The sequence below is a fragment of the Bactrocera tryoni genome, unplaced genomic scaffold (genome assembly GCF_016617805.1).
Source record: "Bactrocera tryoni isolate S06 unplaced genomic scaffold, CSIRO_BtryS06_freeze2 scaffold_11, whole genome shotgun sequence".
Lineage (NCBI taxonomy): Eukaryota > Metazoa > Arthropoda > Insecta > Diptera > Tephritidae > Bactrocera > Bactrocera tryoni.
In genome coordinates, this window is record NW_024395824.1 from 11,259,821 (window position 1) to 11,272,926 (window position 13,106).

The window sequence follows — 13,106 nt, forward strand, 5'->3', positions numbered from 1 at the left end:
ATAAGCACATAATTCGCGCGCACGCATTTGTAAACATGGAGTGGCAAAATACGTTGCTCTCTTCATGTTTGCTCGCGATGATCCCCTCATCTATCCCTTAAAATGTACACCAGGGATAATGGGATGCCCAACTTATTCCAGTGTGAGGGCGCCTCAAAATAAGCGTTTTTTATAACATTTTCCAATACGGCCAGATCAATCAAAATAAGAGTTTTTAGGCATTTTAAATTAATTACCCAACATTTATTACGATTGCAAATGATTATATATTAGACTTTTAATATATGGCGAAACTACTTAAATCCTTTTTTTATGATTTAATGGTAATTAAAACCACTAACTTTTGATCTTTCAATACATAATAAGGTAAATGCCTGTTAGTTCTCAATTAATAAATGTTTTTAATCATTTGTAATTGAAAATGAATTCTATTATGCCTAAAATTACAAAACGTTTTATGAAATATATTTAAATTTCACATTTTCTTTGATTTTCATTTTTTTAAATTTTTATTAGCGATCTTGAACGTCAGCAACAAATTACTCGGATCGCATATGTTTTGGTATAATTTCAATCTGGCCGTTCCAGTCATTCCAATTGCAAAACGTCAAAACCTACCCAATCCAGTCAACTGTCAAAGTTCGGTAGGTGAGCGGTTCTCACATTTCCAGTGACAGGAGAGTTGGGGATTTCAATACGCGCGTGCCCGAACGGTGCAAAATGCAACTGAGGGCTAATATGCCCGCCCCTGATACATATATCATAGCTTTTTACTAATTCATTGTTACTTATTCATTGTAACATGCTAACCAATCTTTATATAGTGTTAAAATATTATTTAAGTATTCTAACTTGTGTAAAAGAAAAAATTGCAATGAGGACATTGCATTATTTTCGGTTAGAATCGAATCGGTCGAATTGGAGAATTTAATTCAGCATTCTATTCAGCACGCTTCAAGTATTCTATTTCAGCATTAAGCGGCCCCGTACAGCGGTGTTGTAGGAGTTGCCACCTCGCTTACTAACCACGCGTTTTTCAAAATCGTTCAATCAGTTTTTGTTCATTTAATCTTTATTAAATAAAATAAGAAACAGTTTTTATACAAATATTAAAATAAAGTGTTTTACTAATAAAAGAAACAATTTTACTTCAATATATATATATAATATATTTAAGAATAAGCCACTTTCACGGTAATGAAATAATCTATCAGATCGATAGTGACTTTGAGTAGCTCTGTTGTTGTAACTCTAGAACCTGATCGATTATTATTGGAAAGAGCCCACATAATTCCAATCATTGGACATGCTTTCGTCCGACCATAGAAGCTTATGGATGCTCCGGATCAATTGACCGTATTTGAATAGCTCGGCCGGCAATCCTTCTTCTTCAGACGAGTAATTGCTAGTCGAACTTCTTCATGGTCGGGCAATCGAACGTGCGGTCCATCGTCATCGATTAGGCAATCGGGTTCACAATCACCTAGTGTTATGCTTTCACTGCCTTTCAGCAGGTTGAAGAAGTGTTCCCTCCATAATTTCATTAGGCTCTGGGTATCAGTCAGTAGATCACCTCTGGAGGTTCTACAAAAGTATGCTCCGATCGTGAAACCTTCTCTTAGTTGCCGCATCTTTTCGTAGAATTTTCGAGCATTACCCCTGTCGGCCAACTTATTAAGCTCTTCGTACTCACGCATTTCTGCCTCTCTACGTTTTTGTCTACAAAAACGTTTCGCTTCCCTCTTCAACATTCGGTATCTACCCTGTCCCGCACCTTCTGTGGTCGATTGTAACGTTGCAAGATAGGCAGTATGTTTTCTCTTCACTGCGACTGAGCACTCCTCATCGTACAAGTTGTTATTTTGCATTTTCCAAAAACCTATGGTTTCATTTGCAACTGTACGTAAGCCGTTCACAATTCTCTTATACCGAAATGCTGAGTTTTCTCAAAGAGCAGGAGTGCATGTCGAGCAGAAAATTGTTCAGCAGTCTGTTTTAATTGCAGCTTCTAGACGTCGAACCTTCCTTGTGTTTGTTGATGTGTGTTTATTGCTGCACAGAGGCGCCTCTGTGCGTATCTCGGCAGCAACAAGATAGTGATACGAGGCGATTTTAGGACCTTGGAACGTACCACGGCTAAGCCGCTGGAGACGTTTCTTCCGTCTATCACAGCATTATCAATCTGATTGGTGGCTTGTCGATTGTTAGACAGCCAGGTAGCTTAAGGAATGTTTCTATGTAGAAATCTAGTACTACAGTCCCTAGCCTCAACCCACTTGGGAATGTTTCATCATGGAGGTTGAATTTACCGACCGTTGTGCTAAAGATATCTTCTTTGCCCATCCTGGCGTTAAAGCCGCCAAGAACAATGTTGACATCGTGGCGGGGGCAGATTTCATAGGTGCCCTCCAAGTGCTCATAGAATGATCAAACCACGTCAAGTGGTCTATGAAAATTTGGAAAAATAACCAATTTTGAAAATGAGCAGCTCATAAGAAAGGGGACCAGATGCATACCCTGGAATATAAATATTTTGTCAAAATTCTTTTTTTGTTAAAGTTATTGAAGGTGGAAATTTAGAGCATGATAAAATTGTAAAATTATTTTCTTATAAACTACTAAAGATAAATCGATGAAATTTTGTGAAGACAAAGCAAAATGTTCATTCAACATTATAAATATTTTTTCATGATCCATTTGCTTAAATAATAAAATTTTACATAAATATCCACCTTTAATAATCTGCAAACAAATTTTTGTTCATTCATACCATTCCAAAGAAATTGAATTTTTTGTCCCCCTACCGCTCTTAAAGCGTATTTCACATCCATCGTTACGCAGTGCGAGTTTTGTTTCTTCGAGCGGAGGAATAAAAATGCCGACGATGTTACTTCTGTGACATTATACTTTATTCTGATTCTTTTTCAAATTATGTTCTGGTTATATAACTACTAAAGTGATTACAATTTTCTTAATCTATTTCTTTGTGAAGTACAATATTTGTTAAATGTAATCTTATTTTCTATATTAATGTCTGTGTTATCATTACAGTCAAAGATAAGGACCAAAACATGTTTGTATGCATTTGCATTATGTTCTTTATCTCTATTTGTTATCTTATTGTTTTGTAATGTTTAGTTGTTTTTCTTTAATCTTTTATTTTGTCCAATTTACAATATTTTGTTGTGTTGTGTCTGGTTGGGATGATAGTGTACACATAACACCTCCCTCCCTTAATGGAAAACTCTCCTGAGTTTGAATAGTATTTTTTTTCTTTTTCCTAATTTTACAAGATATTAAAATTATTATTATAATCACAATAAAACTTAAAATTGATATTCCAATCTCTCATATTTATATTTTTGTGATATTTTAATTCATTAATTTCTTTTAAATTTTCTTCGTTTTTAAATACAAGGTCGTTAATTGTAATTTTGTTAGTGAAATTGTGAGTATCATAGTTTGGATAATAAAATCTTTGATTGTATGATATTTTAGTATTTGAGAATGTTTGGTATAAGATCTTAATTGTGCAGTTATTATAATGAATCAATGTAGTGTTTTTCAACTTAATTTTCCTGTTGTCGCAATTCTGGGTTAGTTCTATGCCATTTGCATTTTTTATTAAAATAGTTTCTTCATCAATTTGAAAAATTTCTGTAATGCTATTTTTGATAAGTTCACAATTTAATAAGTAGATGCAATGTTTAGAAATTTGGAGTTCATTGAGTGTTTTAGCTTCTTCGAATTTATAAGTGACATTTTTGTATTCAAAAACATTTTCAATTTCTGCTGTTATTTCTTTGCCTGCTGTATTTGGTATAGGAATAATAGTTTTTAATTGTACCGATTGAAATTCTTTTGGGATTTTGACCACGAATATTAACAAATTTTCTTTATATTCAAAGGCGCATAATTTTATATACATATTGAAGTTTGTTGAGGTCTATGTTGTAATTATAAATTTCTTTATTTATTAAAATGCTTGGGTGAAAAATACCACTTTTTGCTGAAATAATGTTTTCCTGAATCTGGTTCTCTTCTCTGGAATCTGTGTCTTTGAGAATGTTTATCTTTATTGTTTGTTCATGAAGAATCAATATTTGGTCTGTTCTCTCTTGATGCAGTAAAGAATTCTTTTTTCGTCTTCAATAATTTGTTTTAATTTTGTGAACGTGTTCGTAAAGAAATTATTAATTTTTATTTGGTGGTTGAGAGCTGTACTTGAATTATGTAAATTTTCATCTACTTTCTTAAGGTGATTTTCAATATCTATTCTATCTCCATCATCCATCGTTCCAAATAGAAATTTATGTACAGAACCTATACCGTTAATTAAACCTCTCTTCTTTCTACTAACTTCTTTTCTTGGGATTAATGTTTTGATTTTACCTCTCAAGATTTCAATTTCATTAGATAGGGTGTAGTAATGTAGATGTGAATATGTTTGCGAGATATTTGTTATATTATTTAGTATGTAAAGAATTTCACGAGGGTCAATTATGTGAATTACGAGGTCAGATGATGTAACAATCTGTTTCGTGTTGGTGATAATTCCTGCGTATCCATTGTCGGTATGTATTTGATGTACTTCCAGTTTGGCTGCATTACTAATTATTACAATTGCTATCATCAATGTTATTTTGAAGATGTATTTGACCTAAAAAATTTGTTTGGACGTTTAATATTTGTCGGGTGAATATTATCTAATGGCAATTTTCTATACCTTGGTTCGTATTTGTGACGAACCGCTTTATAATTTTTTACGTAACCTTCTTTTTGAGTGTTATTAAACTCTTCTCTATTTCTATTTAGTTTTCCTATGCATTTTTCTTTAGTCTTCTGAATAGTGTCTTTAATCAAATTTTTATCAGTTTTTCCATTTATAACCTCAAGAGGTGTGGTTTTAATTGTAGAATGATAAGATTTGTTATACCATTCTATGCTTTGAAGTACTTTTCCGCTGTCGAAAGGCTTGGTTTTTCAATTTCTAGGACTCTAATTCTTTCGGAGAGAGTATTATTAAATCTTTCGATATCTGAAATATCTGAATTCCCAGTATGACTGTTTGGTTTTGTAAAATGAACTTCTATTTCTTCTTTCCTAAAAAAATCTTTTATGTTAATTGGGTTGAATTCATTATCTAATATTAACTTTCTGGGTCTTCCTTTGATAGAAAAGAATAATCTAAGCTTTTCTATAATAGTTATACAGTTTCTATCTTTTAGCTGAAATGCCATAGCAAATTTCGCAAATTTGTCTATAAAAGTAAGGAAGTAACATTTTTTATTTATGTATATATGTATCTGCGTGAACTATTTCATTTATATCTGATGGTGTTTTCGTTAATTGAAGTTTTGGTTTTAAAGGTTTTCCATCATATTTTGCTCTATTGCAAACATCGCAATTATTTATATATTTTTGAATCAAAACTTTTTCCAGTATATTAGTTTTTTCAATTTTTCATAATTTTCATTAATACCTGCATGGCCTGTTTCATTTTTATGATATTGAGCAATTTGTTTATAAACTTGTTTTTCATTTTTCATATCTTTAGCATGGAATTCACATCTAAAAAACTTTACCTGTCTATTAAATATTTGAATAAGCTTTTGCTGAACTATATTGTACTGATTATCGGTTAAATAAGAAAAAATACCTACTTTTTCACTATTTATGTGCCTACGACAAAGATCTATGAAATTATTATTTTTTATACCTTCTGCACTAATAAAAATTTTCTACGTGTTGCCTAGTTCTTCAGATTCCATAATTTTCTTTTTTGTTAAAATGATTTGTGTATTGAAGCGATTTACAATAGTATGTATGTAAAATTGGAAAATGATCATTTACTTCTTCCTCTTGAGAGTGGATTGTAGCATTTGGGCTTATGTTGTCTTCTTCCAATGAATGAATCTCGCCTGTGTTACTATCTATTCTACTTAGAAAATCGGCTACGTTATTTTCCTTTCCTTTAACGTAATTTATATTAATATTGTATTCACCTAGTTTAATTAACCATCTTTGCAATCTTGGGTTAATGTCTTTTCCCTTGTTTTTCATTTTTAGCCTCTTAAGTGGTTGGTGATCGGTTAAGAGATCAAATGCTCTGCCGTAAATGTATGGTCTATAATCTGTCACTGCCCAGACAATAGCTAGTAGTTCTTTTTCTGTAGTGGAATAACTTCTTTCGTGTTTGTTAAGTGTTCGACTAGCATAGCTTATAGGATGACTGTTCTGCGTTAATACTGCGCCAATTGCAAAGTCACTTGCATCGCTTGAAATGCCAAATTTTTTGTTAAAGTCTGGATATTTCAATATTGGTGGGCTTACTAATAGATTTTTAAGTATTTCAAAGGATGATATGAACTGAGGATCGCGATTGTTTATTTTAATATCCTTTTTTAAATATTTTGTTAAACCATGTGCTACTTTAGCGTAATCTCTTACAAATTTTCTAAAATAACCTGTTATACCTAGGAATGATTTAATTTGCTTTGATGTAGTAGGCAACTTTAGTTTTTGTATGTTTTCGATTTTGCTTAAATTTGGTTGTATCCCTTCTGTTGTTAAAGTGTGACCTAGAAATTCAGTTGTTTTCGCGAAAAATTTGCATTTATCTACCTGAATCTTTAAATTATGTTTTCTTAATGCTGAAAATATTTTGTTGATATTTTGAGTATGTTTTTCAATACTTGAACTAAAAATTAAGATGTCGTCTAAATAAACTACACATATCTTGTTGATAAGAACTGAATTCATTAAACGTTGGAAAGTTGCTGGTGCATTCTTTAGTCCGAAAGGCATTCTTATAAATTCAAAATATCCTTGGGGTGTAGAGAAAGCTGTTTTTGGTCTATCTTCTTCTTTTATTAATACTTGATGAAAGCCTTTTGCAAGATCTAATGTTGTAAAATACTGAGCTCTTTCAAGTTTGCTGAGTATTGTTTCTATATGGGGTATTGGAAATTTGTCATCTATAGTGACTTCGTTTAGCTTCCTGTAGTCAATAACTATTCTCCATTTTTTCTTCATTGAATTGTCTTGCTTTTTCGGTACAATCCAAAGAGGCGAGTTGTACGGCGAATTACTTTCTTTAATTATACCATATATCGCAACATATCGTTCATCTGTCTACTAATTTCTTCTTCATGAATTTGGGGATATCTATAAATTTTATTATAAGTTGGTCTACTTGTTTTTGTAACAATTTCCTTATGAATTTCATGAGTATGAGAAAGGTTTTTACCTTCTTGGAAAAATAAATCGCTATTTGCTTTTAGAATGTATTCTAATTTTTGCTTTTCTTCTTCATTCATGTCACTATTTGATAAAATATCTAGCAAATTCTCTTTACATTCTGTAAGTATATTAATATCTTCGTAATTGTAAGGGCATGAGTTTATAAATTTAATTTTGTTGCCGTTTATTTCTACATACTCCTTTTCTAAATTATTAGGTTTTGAAATATTCTGTCCTATTATAGCATCAAAGTTATTATTTTTTATGTTGGTTAGTTTCCAATGTATATAACTTTTTTCTTTGAATTCGTTTGGGGTTGGGGTGACTAACTCTTTATTTAGAGAAAAATTCTCCTTAATGGTGCTAAAGTGTATTGGTTTATCAAGCTCAATGCATTCATAATCTTTTAACACATTATATTTCAATAATGATGTTGTAGACCATGTGTCAATAAGACATTTAATTTTTGAATTTTTTATGGTCACTTCTATTATCGGTAACGATTGTTTTGGGCTGGCAACCGAAAATTTGCTTCTTCTTGAACGTGATCTATTTCCATCGGTTCGGGGGGGTTTTGTCTCCTTTGGACTGAATTATATCTTCTAGATTGTTGAGAATTATTTTGCCTATTTTGTCCAAAGCTAAATTGTTGATAATTGTCAGTTTGGTTAGAATTGTTATGAAATTCTCTCTGCTGATTTTGTCCAAATTGAAAATTATTGGAATTTTGCATATACTGTTCATTATTGAAATTGCCAAAATTGTGAGCCAAAGAATTTCTATTTAAAAAATTTCTATAATTATTTCTTTAATAATTGTCTTGTCTTTTATCAAATTTTATTAGCAAACCTGTCTCTTGAAGAACGCTAAAAGCCTCTTTAATGGTGCTTATATTTCTACTAATCAACTGCTTAAGTTGGGGTGTATCCCATTTAAAAATGTTTTTAGAATTAAACTTTCGTTGTTAATTGGAGAAAATTCTATAGGCTTTATCCTATCGAATTCATGTTTTAAATTTAGTTTATCTAAAATATCTTTTAAATTTTGAAAATATTGACTTACATTATAGTTTCGTAGTACAATCGCCTGATTGTAAAGGGTGTGGTACGACTCCTTTACTCCAAAATTCTTTATGAGTTCTTCTCTCATTTGCTGCCATGTTGGTGTAGGTCCCAAAGGCCGGATGACACTTGCTGCTTCTCTTTTAATTTTTGTTTTTACGTGTCGCTGCGTTGCAAATTCCAACATTGATGGGTTGGGTTTGAATCAAGGAAGGATCATGTCAACTTGATGAACGATGATAAATCTCTGCCGTCATAGTCCATAATTCTTGAAGCTTCCTTCAAAATTTGCGATCCTGTCATCTGAAGTGGTTGCTGCTCGCCTGGATTCATTGCTGATGAATCCTTTTTTAATACAACTGAACTTGTTGTTGTTGCTTTGTATGGTGCACTTCGCTCTCTCTGCGTCTTCTGTGTGTGGGGCATTAATCTTTAATCCCACTTTTCCTGGTAATGTTGATGGGCGGAATAAAGCTATTCTTCGCCTTCACAAATTGTAATCCTCGGAGTCGCTCTCCGACGTTCCAGATAACTTGTGTAGAAACTTAAGTTTCTTAAATTTGGCTATCTGTGCCGACCGACTTATATATTTATACTAGCTGAGCCGCCAGCCGTTGTCCTGCCTGAAATTATGTGTTTTGAAATGAAAAGAAAGTTGAATTTATGTTGTGTTGAAAATCACTTATTTTCGATTTTTCCAAATTTTTTCAATGTAACGAAGCTTGAGAAAAAATATTTTTTTGTTTCTGTTTCGGTGCGTAAATGTACAGAGAAGGTGGTTTTCCAACTCGTGAACACGCCACGTATGTCCGGCCTTGTGAAAAACATAGCATTTCCAAATTTATGCCACACACTTCTAGCGACTATCCTTGTGTCCTATTGATTCTCATCCCAAATGCAATTTTCCCTGAAAATGGAATGCGTTGGAACTGAAATGGCAAATCGTTAGAACATAATAACGACAGATCCAACTTTGAGACGCAAATGATGCGGTGGCAAACCAAGCCTCTCCAAAGAGTTTAGAAATTCCACTGAATAATTCACGGCGTCGTCTTCATTGTCAAGACGATCGATCGATTTGTATGAGTGCAAGTCTCCCGGAATTTGACTTTGAATCTTCTAGATTAAGTGAACAACATCGGTATTTTTGGCAGCTAACATTGCGCGGCCGCTTAAGGAATCATAGTTACAATAATTTGGCCAATGTGCGAACATTCGTGATGAGTTCATCTTTCGTGAATTGATAAACGACAGATGGAATTGATATCGAACCACCGGAATTGATTCATTTCCAATTTTTAGGCGCGGATTTGAAGGCTGATTTGTATAAATGTTTATAGCGAAAAGTGTGCGTACTTCATTTTCATTCCAGTGATTAACATGTTCCAGCAATTGTAATTGCTAGCTTACTTCTCCAAAATTTGCACACTCCATACCATTCACAGTACGCAATGACTCAAATAAAGTTGAACCGCGTACATTAATCAATAGCAACCAAAGGTAGAAACAATCGTCGTTTATCGGGTGGATTGTGTATATTTGTCCTAATGCATTAGTTGATAACACACCTGGATGTTAATCTACTGGTTGGAATTGCGTTCTGCGCAACTATTTCTTTGACGATGCATTCCAGGTGTAATGTCAAGGTATTTCCGAATAGAGCAATTTTCTCGCAAACGGATCACTGACGAAAGTTGAGAAAAAACTCGTTAATTTTGTTGCTGGCGGTGTTTCCACTGGCTGTACTATATTCACTCTCCAAATTAACTGCGAGACGAACAACAGTCGGAAAACGTTCATGAATTGCAAAAGTAAATATCCTACAAAGCGCTTTATTGCAGTTCACGTATCGACCGTATCGTTCAAGACCAATAACCGCCATGTTGCTTCCTTTGGTGACGTAATTACAAACGTATTTTATCGATTACACCAAACTGCAATACTCAACATTGATATGAGTTTTGAATGTGAATTACACAATAATGGCGAATATGATACGATCCATGTGTTGTCAACTTCAATATTCATTCTTCTAAATTGAATGCTGAATGTTCTGCCATTGTCGTCTGGTGAGCGACGCCTATACAGTGGATATCAATCATTTCAAGTTTGAGTTTCCGAAAGAAAAACACTTGGATAGTGTTTTGTGCATTTATTGTCAGACATACAACCCGAAGTGGGATTGTGGTGTCCGCAAGGTCCATGAACCATATTGGTTTTCACCATTTGGTATAATACTGTATCTTTCTCTGCATCAGGAATTTCCGCAGAAATGAGTTCATCATCTGGTGTAACCACCATCCACCATCCAAAGAAGAGTGTGTGCGTGCGGCTAACTTTTTTTTGCTACTCAACAGAATACATCCAGCATCTAACAGCACCATATATCTTCTTCTTAATTGGCGTAGACACCGCTTACGCGATTATAGCCGAGTTAACAACAGCGCGCCAGTCGTTTCTTCTTTTCGCTACGTGGCGCCAATTGGATATTCCAAGCGAAGCCAGGTCCTTCTCCACTTGGTCCTTCCAACGGAGTGAAGGTCTTCCTCTTCCTCTGCTTCCCCCGGCGGGTACAGCGTCGAATACTTTCAGAGCTGGAGTGTTTTCGTCCATCCGGACAACATGACCTAGCCAGCGTAGCTGCTGTCTTTTAATTCGCTGAACTATGTCAATGTCATCGTATATCTCGTACAGCTCATCGTTCCATCGAATGCGATATTCGCCGTGGCCAACGCGCAAAGGACCATAAATCTTTCGCAGAACTTTTCTCTCGAAAACTCGCAACGTCGACTCATCAGTTGTTGACATCGTCCAAGCCTCTGCACCATATAGCAGGACGGGAATTATGAGTGACTTATGGAGTTTGGTTTTTGTTTGTCGAGAGAGGACTTTGCTTCTCAATTGCCTACTCAGTCCGAAGTAGCACCTGTTGGCAAGAGTTATCCTGCGTTGGATTTCCAGGCTGACGTTGTTGGTGGTGTTAATACTGGTTCCTAAATAGACGAAATTATCTACAACTTCAAAGTTATGACTGTCAACAGTGACGTGAGTGCCAAGTCGCGAGTGCGACGACTGTTTGTTTGATGACAGGAGATATTTCGTCTTGCCCTCGTTCACTGCCAGACCCATTTCTTTTGCTTCCTTGTCCAGTCTGGACAAAGCAGAACTAACGGCGCGGGTGTTGAGGCCGATGATATCAATATCATCGGCATACGCCAGCAGCTGTACACTCTTATAAATGATGGTACCTTCTCTATTTAGTTCTGCAGCTCGAACTATTTTCTCCAGAAGGAGGTTGAAGAAATCGCACGATAGGGAATCACCTTGTCTCAAACCTTGTTTGGTATCGAACGGCTCGGAGAGGTCCTTCCCGATTCTGACGGAGCTTTTGGTGTTACTCAACGTCAGTTTACACAGCCGTATTAGTTTTGCGGGGATACCAAATTCAGACATTGCGGCATAAAGGCAGCTCCTTTTCGTGCTGTCGAAAGCAGCTTTGAAATCGACGAAGAGGTGGTGTGTGTCGATTCTTCTTTCACGGGTCTTTTCCAAGATTTGGCGCATGGTGAATATCTGGTCGGTTGTTGATTTTCCAGGTCTGAAGCCACACTGATAAGGTCCAATCAGTTTGTTGACGGTGGGCTTTAATCTTTCACACAATACGCTCTATAGAACCTTATATGCGATGTTGAGGAGGTCAATCCCACGGTAGTTGGCGCAGATTGTGGGGTCTCCTTTTTTATGGATTGGGCATAGCACACTAAAATTCCAATCGTTGGGCATGCTTTCGTCCGACCATATTTTACAAAGAAGCTGATGCATGCTCCTTATCAGTTCTTCGACGCCGTGTTTGAATAGCTCGGCCGGCAATCCGTCGGCCCCTGCCGCTTTGTTGTTTTTCAGGCGGGCAATTGCTATTCGAACTTCTTCATGGTCGGGTAATGGAACGTCTGCTCCATCGTCATCGATTGGGGAATCGGGTTCGCCTACTCCTGGTGTTGTGCATTCACTGCCATTCAGCAGGTTGGAGAAGTGTTCCCTCCATAATTTAAGTATGCTCTGGACATCGGCGACTAGATCACCTTTGGGGGTTCTACAAGAGTATGCTCCGGTCTTGAAACCTTCTGTAAGCCGCCGCATTTTTTCGTAGAATTTTCGAGCATTACCCCTGTCGGCCAGCTTATCAAGCTCTTCGTACTCACGCATTTCGGCCTCCTTCTTTTTCTGTCTACAAATGCGTCTCGCTTCACTCTTCAACTCTCGGTATCTATCCCATCCCGCACGTGTTGTGGTCGAACGTAACATTGCGAGGTAGGCAGTCTGTTTTCTCTCCGCTGCGACACGGCACTCCTCGTCGTACCAGCTGTTCTTTTGCACTTTCCGAAAACCAATGTCGTTTCGGTTGCAGCTGTACGTAAGGAGTTTGAAATGCCGTTCCACAGTTCCCTTATACCGAGTTGTTGACGAGTGCTCTCAGAGAGCAGAATGCAAGCCAAGTAGAGAATCGTTCGGCTGTCTGTTGTGATTGCAGCTTCTCGACGTCGAACCTTCCTTGTGTTTGTTGGCGTGCGTTTTTTGCTGCACAGAGGCGGGTGCGAATCTTAGCTGCAACAAGATAGTGGTCCGAGTCGATGTTAGGACCTCGGAGCGCACGCACATCTAAAACACTGGAGACGTGTCTTCCGTCTATCACAACATGATCGATCTGGTTGGCAGTGGTCCGGAGACAGCCAGGTAGCTTGATGAATCTTCTTATGCTAATCTAGTACTACAGATAACCATATTTCGGGCCCCGGCGAAGTC

At 36.0% G+C, this 13,106-nt stretch overlaps 1 protein-coding gene across 1 annotated transcript in view; it reads left to right on the forward strand.

The window, feature by feature from the left end:
- LOC120779770 (protein Gawky-like) overlaps positions 1-8,319 on the forward strand; it is a 35,301-nt gene extending 26,982 nt beyond the window's left edge. The window contains exon 12 of the mRNA XM_040112149.1: positions 8,312-8,319. Coding sequence (XP_039968083.1) covers positions 8,312-8,319 — 8 coding nt within the window. The remainder of the gene's footprint in view (positions 1-8,311) is intronic.
- Positions 8,320-13,106: the final 4,787 nt, after the last annotated feature.